The following is a 14,131-nucleotide window of genomic DNA, read 5'->3' as shown; positions in this document are numbered from 1 at the left end:
GAGGTAATCAAACCATCAGGCTCCCCCCTCTTAACTGCTCTTTCTCCTGTTAAATCACAGATTCAGACATGTTTAAGATGCCTTTTCTGTGCTCCTTATTGTAGTGGAGAAGAAGAACCAGTACAAAGAAAATTGAGTAATTTACCAGTGTGTGCAGCTATGACATAACTCAAACAGCAGGAAACTGGGCAATTTTACTATTTTGAAACAGCAAAGAAATCCCCGCAACCATGAAAGACTTCAGAGTGGGATAATATTCTAAAGAGTGGTTTTATATAACAGCCCTTTTTGGCTACTGGACACTCTTGGCCTTAACAGTTTCCATCACTCTGCATTCAAGATTTTATCAGAAAACAGATGTTAGTTACTACCTTCTGTGCACCAAACTACACTTCCTTGCTTGCAGCTGGTAACTGAAAGCACCAAGTGAACCCAGACAAGTGGCCCCCGCTCAGCCTTGCTCTTCAGCTGCAAGCAAACAGCCAGGACCGAGCAGGTTTAACTCACTGCAGCACTCCTCTTCTGTGGGATCTCCCTGCTGGGAAGAGCCGAGGGGCTCTTTGGTCCCTTTCCCTGAGCAGGGGTAAGGGCAGGGATGCAGGGAAATATTCCATCTGCCTCACTCTCTCCTGCACTGGCACAGGCAGAGGTGCAGAGGAAAAAAATCTGTATCTGTGCACATGCACAAACGCATGAGCTTGTGCGAGTAAAAAGAACAACCCCTGCTGCTACCAAAACTGCAGGAGCTGTGCCATCAAATTCACTGGAAATAGGTAAGAGGTTCATCACTCATATCCAATCACTGGAGCAGACACCCTGTGGTGTAAAGCAGCCACAGCAGCAGTCCTGGCTCTGTGTTGGGCAGTGCGTGCTCTCTGAAAGAGCTGCGCCTCCAAGATCACATTCTCCCTTCGCACCAGCATGGTGCAGGTGGAAGTGGCAGTTGCTGACTACATGCTACGTGTGCGCAGGAGGTGGTTCTCAGGCTGCTGGCCAAATCACTATCTACAATCTTTCCTAGCAAACATAATCAGTTTTGCATACCCTTTTTGGGTAGCTCACAGCCTTAAGTAGTAACTATTGCCAAAAGGGATAGAATAGTTAAAGAATGGTCAGGAACTTCTACTGTGTTAACCCATCTTTTTTTGAGTACCACTCAAGTAGGTTTAAGTTCCTTTCTCTCAAACTTTTTGCAAATGAGACTTAATGGGCCTTTGGTGAATAAATAAGAGTAATTTTTTTTTTCCCAATGAGGCCTGAAAAACTAATTATAAGCAATAGACACAGTCGTCAAACTCCTTTCAAGCAACTTCCTTTTCCCTCTTTCTCAGCTCCCATCAAGCCTTTGACGATACCTTAACAGTCCATCAGGATGTCTCAGCAGATCTGATAGCTTCTTCAGATGTTATATGCTTGAAGTCTTCTTCCAGGCCTGAGAAGTGTAATATATTCTGGAGCACATCTGATCCAAAGAAGCCACAGATCTTATGGGGTAATGAAACAGCAGCCATCCAGAGGGAACTCCCAAGACCCGATGAAGTTTGTCTATGGATTTTACGGAATTATATCAAAGGGTCTGTTGCAGGGTAGCAACTGAGAAGTCATGAGGGAAAAAAAGGCAAGAAAAAGCCTGGGAATGGGGAACAATAGCAGTCAACCTCAGCCAGGAGAGGTGAGGGAAGAAAAGCTAAGTCAAATACATTACTGTATTTAACAGGGAAGGAAAGGAAGGCCACAGGTCTGGTCAAGGGTAACATAAGTTTAAGAGGAAGCAATGTGTGGTGCCAGGGAATAAAAAGCATCTGCAGGGAACAGAGGAAAAAGGGAAGGGGAGGAGAAAGAAGAGGGAAAATATATAATATGAGAGAGTCCATTTTGGCTAAGCATCCAAACACTTAAGTGCTTATCTGAATGGCGTTCTCCAGCCTTCCTGAACTGTTGCATAACATTCCCTTCTACAGCAGCTCTCTCTAATCTTCCAAAGGGAAGACAAACAGACTCTTTCAGAAAGCAATTTTCAATCCTCCTATTCTGGAGTTACATGTCATTTTTAAAAATTATTATATTTTTACTTAACTAACATGTCATTTGCCAGTCAGGATTCTTCAAGCTCTCACAACACAAGAGTTCACAGACCATCCAAGAGTTTTGTTTTAGATAGGTGTTTTTTTTTCTTTTTCCTTTTTTTCCAGAGTGACACCAAATACAACGTTTATAGAAAAAATGTCTCTTCTTATGAAAAATCACATATATACGGTTTAGTATTTTGGTAAGAGCAACTCACTCATTCCAGGCTCAGTCAGATAGCTGTAGCGCTTACGTAAAGCAAGGGAGACAAAGTTCTGGCGCCGGTCAGCTTTCTCCGTCTGCAACAAAACATAGTAGGTTTAGTGCCTTTAGTATCACTATCCCCCATTTGAACAGAACAATCACCAAACCTCAGCAGGATGGGCTGCCTTTTGTGGCACACATCCCCACAAGGAGAACGGATGTTTCTGTCCAGCTTCAGGAAGGCATGCTGAAGCTAAATTTGGGCAAGCAGGCAGGGAATGGACAGAGCCGGTCTCCATTCCCGTCTGTCATGTAATGAGGGTCAGGCACTGTGGAGCAGGGAGCATGGCTACTGGAGGTGGCAGAAACCTGCTGGGAATGACCACCCTTCTGGAGCAAGCAGGGAAGGGACTGCAACCCTAAGAGATGACCCCATGGGTTCAATTCCAGCTCACAACATCTCTGCTTATGAGGTAGAAGAGCTTATATAGCAGATGTAGCTCATGATCCTGTCTTAAAGTATCTCAATACTATATTATCCCATTATCACTTAAACTGCTTCACAATACTAGAAATGGTATGTTATTCTCTGTAAAATAAACCACCTGTGGCTAGAAACTGGAGATCAACACGAAAGACTACAGATACAGACATAAAACATTCATAAGAGTACAACTTAGACCGATCAAATATTTCTCCCCAAATTAATTTGTCCTGAAAGCACATACACCACAATGTACACTGGCTTTAAAGTGAATACATTAAGGACAAAAAAGGCATGGGAGGGGAATTTTTTAATAGGCACAAAATGCAAAGATGCAGATTAGAAAGCAGACTGCTATTGTTAACTAATAAATTGCATCATAAGTCACTGTGTTCAGTGGCATAGCTGCTAGTGTGATGACTTAAATATTAAAAGTCCTTCAGAGATCAGTTCACTTTACTATGTGGCTAAAAATATGGTTTGTTTAGAAAGAAAACTATCTATATAGTAGCTCACTGGGAACAAATCATGTGGAGACAAAATGATGTGGTTGTTATTATTATTTTTTAACATGTAAGGAGTGTTTTGGTCTGTTTTTTTTAATTATTATTTTAATCAGCAGGTGACTACTGCTATTTATTTGCCACCGGGAAGAGAAGAAAACTTTGCTGCTAGGTAGATGGGACACATCTATGTAGTTTCTTTTATAAAGTGATCTCATTTATTACTACCTCTAATGAGTAAAACCCACTCAATTTCCTGACAATCTAATGTTGCAGTTTCCAGCAAACAGTGGATTTTTAAGATGCAAATATCTGAGGTTTATTTGAAAATAGATTTGTACACAATGTTTAGGAATTGCTCTTGGCTATTTTGCTTTTTCAGAAGAATACAGTTTATTTTCAGGCGTAAAATATTACAGGTCACTATTGTGGCCTCAGCATCACTTCTTTCCTTCTCAGAAATACAATTTAACAAAGCACTGGCAGTATTACTCCAAGAGGTAAAATCATATCCACTAAACCCTTCTTGATTTTGCCAAAAATGGACTTGGTCTGAAATTTATAATTATATCCTTTTTCAGAAGAAAATGAGTTAAATTTTAGACTGCTATTATTCAATCCTTAGTTTAATTTCATAATATATAATAATGTTTTTTCCACATTTGAGCACTGCTACTGTTTCGCAACAGACTATCAGATGTTGAGGATATGGTTATTCTGTAGGTATCATTTCAATGCCATAGTTAAAAATAGTTGTTTGGTTTTTCTATAACATATTACTTTTCTTCACTAAATCTGAAGGAAATAAAAACAGAAGACAGTGTTTATATTACCTCATCATCTTGATCTGACTCTGTTTCCTTTTGGTTCCAAGATGCATTGCAGAGACAAGGAATATTATAATGGACAGCAGGGAAAAGAATATCAGGATATGAAAAGGACCAAATTGGGAGCACAAAATGCAAGCTGATTTATAAGGCAAAGCAAATCCAAAATGTCAACACAAAAGAAAAAAAAAATCTTACATCCAATGCAAATCAACACGTGACATTACTGAAAGCATAAACCTATGACTTGCAGGCTGAAGCATGAGCTGTAAACAGAATCATAAAAATTACAGGAACTTGACACCACAGTAACAAGAGACTAAAAGCTTTCTACATACAGGAAACCAATAAAACATAAATTTAAAAAGCCTTTATCATATTCCAAAGCATTCTCATTACTGGCATTTCACAGGGTTTCTTTATCACTAGCAGGAAAAAAAAAAGACAAAAACTAAAGGAGCAAAAATAAAACCAAACCAACCCTAAAGAGAATGTTTACTTTTCCTAACAAATACCTTTTTGTGTGCTGGCAGAGTGATATTCAAGTTGCAAACAGCTGTCTGTGGCAGTCCTTTTGTAGTCTTTGGTTCTTTCAAAAATGATAATCGACCACAAGGTTCCTGGCTGGTATCTCTTACCTAGAAAAGAAATTTTGGTATAGTGTAGTAATATGTAGTAATTCAGATACCTAGAGGAGGTTTCTGGAGTTTCTCAAAGGTTCTTTCCACAAGAAGCTATCTACTGGGTAAAGACCAATGTTACTGAGCTGGAGCTCAGACTTAGGTGCTGAAGGAGAAAAGGTGTTACCAATGAAAGAAATCAGCCTGAAGCTCTCTGATGGTAAATCCATGCAAGACAAGACGTTGAGTAAGTCCAACCAGATAGTTTCATACTGGGATATTACTGAGAGACATTTTCTGCCCACCTTCATTTTTTTTTCTGTCATGTTTTGCACTTGTGCTCACCAAAATGTTTAAAAACTTCTTTTGCACAGCATCTATGGTAAGGCTAAGGAAAGTGAGCATCCATTCATGGTGATTTAGAGATGAACAGTCTGCGCACTCTTTTTGGAGGCTGTTCTGCTGTACAGTATGTTACTGAAAGCATCTCCTTTGCTTAGTCCCTGAGAAACAGGGATCTACTGGTAATATTCTGGAGGTTTAACTTGAGATATAGTTTTAATAAAAGGCTGTCAATCCTTATCATGGGTATTTTGGTCCCAGCTCTGCCAGCAGCTCTTTTCTGGCTTCATGCAAAGCACCATCTCCATGTTATTCACATATTAAGCAATGACACTTACATCCTTGGGGCAAGTTAGTTCTATCAGGCTGAAAAGTGTTATCACTGGGAAAAAAAAAAAAATCAGCAGAATTATTTGGCTTGTTTTGCTTTTACCTTGATAGAGAATGGCAGTCTATTTTCTTTGAAAGCATAAAAATTAAAAACAAGCTGCTGTCCTCCTTTAGTCAAAGGGGCCAGATTTCCATAGCAATCAACGTAAATAGGTTTTCCTTCCAGGACCTATCAAAGCAATAAATAAAAGTCAGTAAAACCCTTTTTCATAGTAGATCCATGCACATAAGTATATAATGATTTCCCCGATCATAGTTCCTGAGTTTAGCCCAATTCTCCACTCAGATTAAATTCAACAAACTAGAAGGTCACTGTTCATTATGGCAAGGTATTATGAGTGCAGACAGTTTGGGAAACTGTGAGCTACATGAATGGCTTTTCTGAAGTAAGAATGCGTAGATTTTCTTCAAGAAACAGTGTGTTGGTGGCTACGTGTTCACCACAAACCAGCCCTACCCATCACTGTGTGCCTGAGAGGCCAATGAGAAGGAATTCCAGTCAGCTGTCCACAAAGCCCAACCAGGGCTACTCAACAGCAGCATGTGCAAAACCCACTGCAGACTGGCATGGGGCATCCATTTGGAGACAGGTCCTCATGCTCCCCCCACCTTGCCCTTTTTTGGCCTCCTTTCAAGTAATTTTTTGACACAGCCTTGCTGTGAGCCTTTATTTAACTGGGCTTATAGTGGCTTTTGCAGGACCTGTTGCCACTTGGCAAACACTTTGTCCGCTTACAAAGAGGAAGCTGGCTGTAAGAAATATACCTCAATGTCTTTGCTTCTTGCAACTTCTTCAAAGTTCTCTTGTTGCTCCAAAGTTTTGTCCACTTTGTCATCAGTCATGCAGAAGCAACGCAAATTGGATTCCACAGGGTCATTCATTTTGGCAAATATCACAAACTTTGCCATATAAGGAACGCATATTAATTCTCTATAAAGCTGTGTTGCCAGCCCAACAGTCTCTAGTACTTGATGGCAGTCTGCGAGCCAGAATCTGAGTGGGAAAAAGCAAACCATTAAATCAACTTTTCATGATGCTCAAACGTTGCTTAAGCCTTTAAAGAGAAGCCATGTCCTGTGATCCTTGGCCATTTTGCATATGTACTGTCCTTGCAGGTTTCCCAAAGCTGTAATTTTACTTCTACTTTCAGTGGAGCTTTAATGATCCAAAAATGGAAATACTTGGTAATGAAATGTTGATGTACTTATTTGACCCTCCTCACATGGGTATCTCATAAAACTGTCTTTTTAAGCCTCATTTGAAGCCAAAGTGAGGAAACTGAATTTCTTGTGACCACACAGCATGTATATTGTAATGTGCTGATGCTTCACTGTACATTTGATTTGCTAAAACAACCTCCTTTATAACACATACGTACAGCAAAATCATATCTCCCATATAGGTTGAAACCAAATATGTCCACGGTGAATTTTCCCAAAGAGATAGATTTTATACTGTTATTTTCTCATCTTATGATTAACAGTTTGATGACAATTTTGATACAAGTTATAAATATTTTAATTTGTAGTCTGTATGAGTCTTTTCCACCATATTTCAGCCCTGATCTATTTGGTTCTTTCAGCAATTCTCTCTCTTTATAAAGCTTTTTATGGGTGCAAATGTTATGTACTGAATGATAAACTCTTTACCTGGCATATCATGAATTTTCCCCACTAGGATGCATGATTTGTACACATCCCGTTGAATGCCTCCAATCAGCATGTAAGTCCACTAAGTCCATCAAAGTTCATTTCAAACCATGATTTTTTTGGCAAATGCTAATTTTGTGAGAGTAATTTTACATAAATTTCAACTAAGAAGCCCACAGACAGAAACTGGAAGTCTTTAACTTTTTAAGCAAGTATGTTTTTATGAATCCCCCCCATTTTTTTTATTGAATGAGCATTTTCAACTTCCCTTTCTGTTGCAGAAAAACAAACTCCTGTGTGGCACCACAGCCTTTAGGGAAGCACCATGTGTAATTGCCAGGAGACATCACCGCAGTAGAAAAGGCCAAGACAAAGCTTCATGTGCAACCCTGGATGTGTGGGATGCTGATACATAGTGACAAAGAAGCATCTGGTCCATTACTGCTCCATCAGTCTTGCAAAAGTCTTACAGAAAGTCAAAAAACCACCCCACAACTACACACTTTGTTAATCAAGGGAAACTACTCCATAGGTGCATTTGGCAAGCTCTGTTCCCATACCTGGCTGAAACATTGGTTGTGAATGAGACACAGTCATTTGAAAACGTCAGCGGAGTGGTGCCTGTGATATCCTCCCACTGTGCAGGTGAAGTACCTCCTACATAAACATAAATCATGGAGATTTTCTTTCAAACACAAAGCACATACAGACTATGTAAGAATATCTCTACCTTAAGTTATTTTGCTTCACACATAAAAAGAGAACCTAGACAATGATGTTCTCCAACAGCTGACCTACATGTTATATATTACATCATATGTTACACACCGGAAAACCATGCTGATGTAAGCAAAGTACATACCTACAAGTCAATAGCAACCCCCTCCCTTGCTATCAGCTAGGACAGAATTATTTCTGCAAACTGCTTTCGCTGACAACCATGTTTAATAGCCAAGGCTGAAATTCTTCATACTGACTAAATATAAAACAGCACTTAATATCTGTTGGCAGAGTTCTTTTACAATGACATGAGACCAGATTCAAAGCCCAGGGAATTGGGGGAGCCTTTCAGATGACCTCAGGGAGAACGGATCTGAACTCTACTGGGCCAAGCACACCAGTGTTCCCTCACAGGAAAGCACGAGTTGTACAGGTATGAGAGTGAGCACAGGCTCATTGCTGTCACACAAACCTTTGCAAAGAGCATGATTTTCTCTAACCTGTAATGCTACATAAAAGTCGAAGGCTGGGAGTCGTGTCTCCTTTGTACCCATTGGTTACACCTTCTCCCGATGGAGGCGGCACAGGAATTGTCATGGTTATTGGTTTATGAAATTTTCTTCTTCTTGGCTCCACAGTGACAATGGGACTGAAAGTTGCTTTGTTTCCAAGGATTTTTTTAACAATCTCCTCTGGAACAGGTTGAGCCTGTCAACACAAGTAAAATATTTAAACTAGAGTTGCAAATAGGTTGTAGACATGCAGAACTGTTTTCCAAAAGATAATCCCATTTTCCTTTTATTTTCTGTGGAATTTTGTTGTTTGTTTTTTTTTTTTTTTTTTTCCCCAAGCAGCCTTCTCCTATAGCTCTTGAGGGTGATTATTAGTACAATTCATGCTTAGTATTTCTCTCAACAACCCACTTATGATTGCCTAATAGCTAACTTGTAGAGCAAAACTATAAATCTCAGAAGGTTGCCTGCAGTGTTTGTTGAGAGCTTTTCAGAGCATGTTTGGTTTTGGTTTTAATTTACAGTGATGGGCAATATTAAATAGAATTTCAAAATGCAAAAAGAGGCCTACTTTGCACTGATGTGGAGATGCTGAGCAATACTCACATCTGTGCCAAACACAAATCCGTGCTCCTGAGGAACACTGTATATACTTCAACTTACCTCTGTACTCAGTGCTTCCTATGCTATTCCACTACTGATTATTAGGAAAGGGATACTTGTTTGGGTCAAATTCATACAGAATGCATTAAACTACAGAAGAGCTATAAGCCAATTTCAGACTTTCTATCTCCATTTTGTGACTTGAAAGGTTTCCTAACTTTATATGGGAAGAAAGGTAAAATAGACAACATGGGAAGAAATGTGACAGAATTTTTGTAGTTTTTGTTACTCAAGACCTGAACTCAGAAGTGACAGCCATTTTATGGGAAATGGGATTTTGCATGCATTTGCCTTTTTTTTTTTTTTTTAAACTTTCAAGTCTGTTTTAATCAGGCTGACCTGTGACTTGCTGCATTATTCAAATGGCACAATGTATCGATATACATAGAATATGTAGCTACATTGCAAACTCAGCAGTCACAACACTGCATATGGAAACATCATGTTTCCTTCACACTAGAATGCTCTGGAAAGGTAGCTGTATAATCATAATAGCAGAGCTTCCATTTTCTCAAGATTAATCATCTTTAGATGTGAGATATCATGACCAGAAATGTTCCAGTGTAAATTCCCAGCACTGGAATCCAAACCAGAATCCCTATTTCATGAACTCATCCGACTGGTCAGGTTATTAAGCAATTTTAAGTGACAATTAACAGAACTCAAAGAAAAAGATACCTCCTGTGGAATATTTCTCCCTTTTCTGTGCAGTTTTTTTAAGGAGAGTTTAAGCTATTTGCTTTTCCCAGATTCCACCTAGTGCTAGAAACACCAATGGTGAATGTCCTGAGCTACAACAGATGTATATGGGAGGTCTTTGACCCAGTAACAGCTGGCAAACAGCTGCATGAAATCCTTACCAAACACATTTCTATGGCAAAGGGCAGCCCAGTGACATCAATCACAAGCTGCTACTTTGCCGCAGGAGGCTGGCACTGCACAGCGGCTGTGCCGCTCATAGCTGCTGGCAGCCACGGCCAACAGGGAGATGGCAGACAGTATCACTGAGGCTGCGGTGGCTCCAGGTCTTTGCTTTTCTCCCCGTTCTTCAGATGCTAAGCAATACTCTAGGCAATGATAAAAGGGGAGCTGGGCTTTTGCCCCAGGGAGGAGGACTGAGCATCACCTGCACCAGGGGGGCCCTGAGAGGCAGAGAGTGTGCCCAGGCAGACGCATGCCAATTCAGATCTCGGGTGTGAATACTACCCACCTTGCAACCCACTGCTAAGGAGCCTGGTGCTCCTTAGCTGTAAGCCTCATGCATTAAGACTAACAATGTGCTTGTACCTGGAGCCCCACACGGATTCTTTTGGTTAGAGCACCCTCAGGGAAGGAGGCCTGGACGCGTGGCACCGTCGTGCTGCTCAGCACCCCGCCCTCCGGGCCGATTTGGTTACTCTCCTGCTTGATTCGTGAAACCACAGCAAAGTACTGAGGGAAATCCTTTGTGACGATCCTGCAGATACGTTTCTTCTCTAGCTCCTCAATGCTGTCCAGCTCTGGTGGGAGAAGAAAGTTAAAACATTCAGGTATTACCTGCCCAGGTTCATACCAAACACATCTGTGAGTGTGAAGCTTTGAATATGCCTTAAAATGCTTGAGAAGTCTTTTTTTTTAATTTACTACAGGAGAAAAAAATATTCAGTGCTATTAATTATCAAGCTTTGGTTTGCTCTGTGAACTTCTGCATAAATCTTGACAATCAGGGCCAACAGCACTCACAGATCTGGACAGGACACACAGATCTGCCAGGACACCTAAGCACTAGGGTGTGACAGTCTCTGCAGCAGCAGCTGCCATAGGATGGCAGGTTTATCACACAGCATGGAAGTCCAAGGAGGTCTGAAGGAGATGGTCAAGCTTTCCTCCCTCACCTATATCTAGAAGTACACAAGTGCACTGATCTTCCTGCGTGTCTTCAAAAGACATTTATTTCCAGCCTCTTCCCTCACATAGCTCTGACATGCAGAAAACCACAGGAAATCACAGTCAGTTCATGAACTATCTAACTTCACGCCAAGTGTGCGATCCAGAGTTTGCCCAGCTAAGGCACTTGAGAAGGTTACCTCCTACACTGGCATCCGTATAATCCTGACCACTGAGCTCTCCAGCAAACTGGGTATGACAGAGCTCTGTCTGCCAGCACTACCAGTGAAACCACAGCAAGGATCCCTTCCCACATCAGGCTTTCAGCCATTTGGGTATCTGCCCCAAAATAACTGTATTGTGCTCCTCAGTTCCTAGAGAAACTTAATGCATCCTCAGAGGCAACTGGAACAAAACCAGATCATCAACCATTAGTGCTCTTGGCCACATTCCCAGCTCATAGGGTCACCAGGGCTCAGAAAGGTGCATGAAGTATCTACTCATATTAACTAATTAAGTAGATGACATAGACATATATGCATTGAGGAAAACTGTGATATGTCACAAATATAACTAACTATGCAACTATATGTGTGTGTGTATATATGCATTAGTGAAATCCCTGTGATATAAACACTATTCACAAATGGAGATAATTACACAATTGTCATGCCTTTCTCCTGTAATTTCCTGCACTCGGCCTTTTTAGCTACTGTAACTGGGTTTCATTCCAGCACTCCACAAGTTTCCACTCTTATTTTCCTCCTTGAAAAGGGCACCACATTCCTAAAGAAGAAAGTTTGTTCCTCAAAAGATGACATTTCTATCAGATGCAGTCAGGGAAAGCAGGAGGACCAGAAATGGTACCAAGACAAAAGACACTTGTAAAATTCTTTACTTTATGTGACTGAGACATTTTCCTCCTCTGAACATGTAAGCTCAATTACAGTTCCAAAAGAATTAGAATATAAACTTGGTAAAATGTCAGTTTTCCATTTTTAAACTTTCAGCAGGTAATTTGGATTAATTGCACACTGTTGCTGTGGATCATATGTACCTACCAGAAGAGGATAATTTCTTATCACAATGTCAGCTTCCATTTACTTTGACTCAGAGATTGATATCTGAAGCCCTCTAATGAATTATGTATTCTGCCTGAAGCCTCTGGAAGCAATGGCTTGTGCAGGAGACAAACTGGATTCTTAAACTCCCAGGCAGGTATAATCTCAACCAGTAAATCCTCTGCATTCTCCTGTTTGTTGCTAGAGACTAAACCCACTGTAAAATGCTCACAGAGATGAAGAATAATTAAAATTCTCCTGAAGTAGAAAATTAGTGTTTTATATAACATTTCAAAATCCTTTGAGCCTGGCAGGCGCTCTCCTGTAGGAGAGAAAGAAGATGTGTAGATCAGAGTAGCAGAACCAGAGTCAGGCAGGGAGAGCAGTTGGACTATATATAGTGAGGTTATGTTTGGATAATACATATGTAAGCTTCTATATGAAGTTGCCCTCTAACAGAAAAAAAAAGATGATGAGCAATCAAACCACCTCTGTGACTGCCACGAGAAATGCAACGTTAGCATGACAGAATTAATGAAACAGGGAAAACTAGTCCTGGGAGAGGTCACGTTTCCCGAACACACCTCATGCATTTTACAGAAAGAGCTATCATCATTACTATTTTCCTCAGTTGCTGACGCTTCATTCCTATGCAATGTGTTTCAATTAAAAACCTCGAAGGATTTTTTATTTGTTTGGTTGGGTTTTGGTGGGGGGTGGGTTTAACCACAAACAAGTATGCTATACACCTCATCTTAAGATAGGGATAGCAAAGCAGAGAGAGGTAATGCAGAAAGGTTACTGCAGAACTGGGAAGCGTCTCTCGATGTCACTGTCTCCCAGGTTTGTGCTAACAACCCAAACACCACCTATGATCATTAATTTTTAGTAAGTCAAGAGAAAGGTATTGTGAATACTCTGTGCATATACGCCTTCCCCTGCCACCCAAGTGTAAGGTACGCTTATCCTAAGGTGGTTGGTGAGAGTGATGGAGGAGCAATGAGCTGGAGAGAAGGAAAGGAGGGAGGAAAGGAAGATCACTCCTCCCAACCTCTAGTTCATGCTGCCACATGAGCATTACATTACAGTTAGAAGAGAAGAGAAGAGGAGAGAAGAGGAGAGAAGAGGAGAGAAGAGGAGAGAAGAGGAGAGAAGAGGAGAGAAGAGGAGAGAAGAGGAGAGAAGAGGAGAGAAGAGGAGAGAAGAGGAGAGAAGAGGAGAGAAGAGGAGAGAAGAGGAGAGAAGAGGAGAGAAGAGGAGAGAAGAGGAGAGAAGAGGAGAGAAGAGGAGAGAAGAGGAGAGAAGAGGAGAGAAGAGGAGAGAAGAGGAGAGAAGAGGAGAGAAGAGGAGAGAAGAGGAGAGGAGAGAAGAGGAGAGAAGAGGAGAGAAGAGGAGAGAAGAGGAGAGAAGAGAAGAGAAGAGAAGAGAAGAGAAGAGAAGAGAAGAGAAGAGAAGAGAAGAGAAGAGAAGAGAAGAGAAGAGAAGAGAAGAGAAGAGAAGAGAAGAGAAGAGAAGAGAAGAGAAGAGAAGAGAAGAGAAGAGAAGAGAAGAGAAGAGAAGAGAGAAGAGAGAAGAGAGAAGAGAGAAGAGAGAAGAGAGAAGAGAAGAGAGACCCAGCCACGTCCTCCAAGGTCAAAGAGGGACCTCATGTAGGGTGGCTCAGGTCAAGGAAAGCAATCACACCAGTTTTGTCAGGTGAGAGGCAGTTGTGGATCTATTAGATCCATGTCTAATACCTTTCATATTTTACTTTCAGATAAAGTAACACAGAGCAAATGTCTTCTGACTGGAAATGGAATAAGAGGAGTCACGAAACACCTGGTTGTTTCATGAGCTTCAAGGTATCTTTGTATGATCTGGTATCTGATTTCCCTTACCAGGGCCTTAAAAGAGTTTTGCTAGCACTGAAAAAGCAAATCTCACCTGTACTTAGCAGACTAAACAGCTCCCTGCGTTTTGCAACCCTCCTGCAGTACTGGCTAGAGCAGAGCTGACCTTGTCACTATGCAGAGACTGAAAGGTGGGACAAGCACAGGACACCAGTTTCCTCCATACAGAGATGTGCCCATTAAGAAGCTGTTGCACTAAAAGTGGGGCACTCGGGAGGCAGCGCTCACATGGAGAAAGGGACAGGAGATGGATGGAGGCAGAAAGAACACATGGGAAGGGGCAAGGAGAAGCTGATGACAGTGAGACTTGTCTTAAAAATGCTGGTAAATAGA

General features: G+C 41.1%; 1 protein-coding gene across 31 annotated transcripts in view; it reads right to left on the bottom strand.

Moving 5' to 3' along the window:
• ANK3 (ankyrin 3) overlaps positions 1 to 14,131 on the bottom strand; it is a 379,686-nt gene that overhangs the window by 36,908 nt on the left and 328,647 nt on the right. For 25 of the 31 annotated variants that reach the window (XM_074874343.1, XM_074874344.1, XM_074874360.1 and 22 more), the window contains 8 exons: positions 10,270 to 10,481; positions 8,308 to 8,515; positions 7,648 to 7,744; positions 6,203 to 6,431; positions 5,481 to 5,606; positions 4,601 to 4,723; positions 4,092 to 4,118; positions 2,285 to 2,366 (listed from right to left, as the gene is read on the bottom strand). In XM_074874343.1, the coding sequence (XP_074730444.1) occupies positions 2,285 to 2,366; positions 4,092 to 4,118; positions 4,601 to 4,723; positions 5,481 to 5,606; positions 6,203 to 6,431; positions 7,648 to 7,744; positions 8,308 to 8,515; positions 10,270 to 10,481 (1,104 nt within the window). The remainder of the gene's footprint in view (positions 1 to 2,284; positions 2,367 to 4,091; positions 4,119 to 4,600; positions 4,724 to 5,480; positions 5,607 to 6,202; positions 6,432 to 7,647; positions 7,745 to 8,307; positions 8,516 to 10,269; positions 10,482 to 14,131) is intronic. The other 6 variants (XM_074874352.1, XM_074874366.1, XM_074874367.1 and 3 more) reach the window with 1 other exon arrangement.

Source organism: Strix uralensis, chromosome 7, assembly GCF_047716275.1.
Source record: "Strix uralensis isolate ZFMK-TIS-50842 chromosome 7, bStrUra1, whole genome shotgun sequence".
NCBI lineage: Eukaryota > Metazoa > Chordata > Aves > Strigiformes > Strigidae > Strix > Strix uralensis.
Note: the sequence above shows the minus strand (reverse complement) of the source record. Positions and strands in the feature narration are given on the sequence as shown.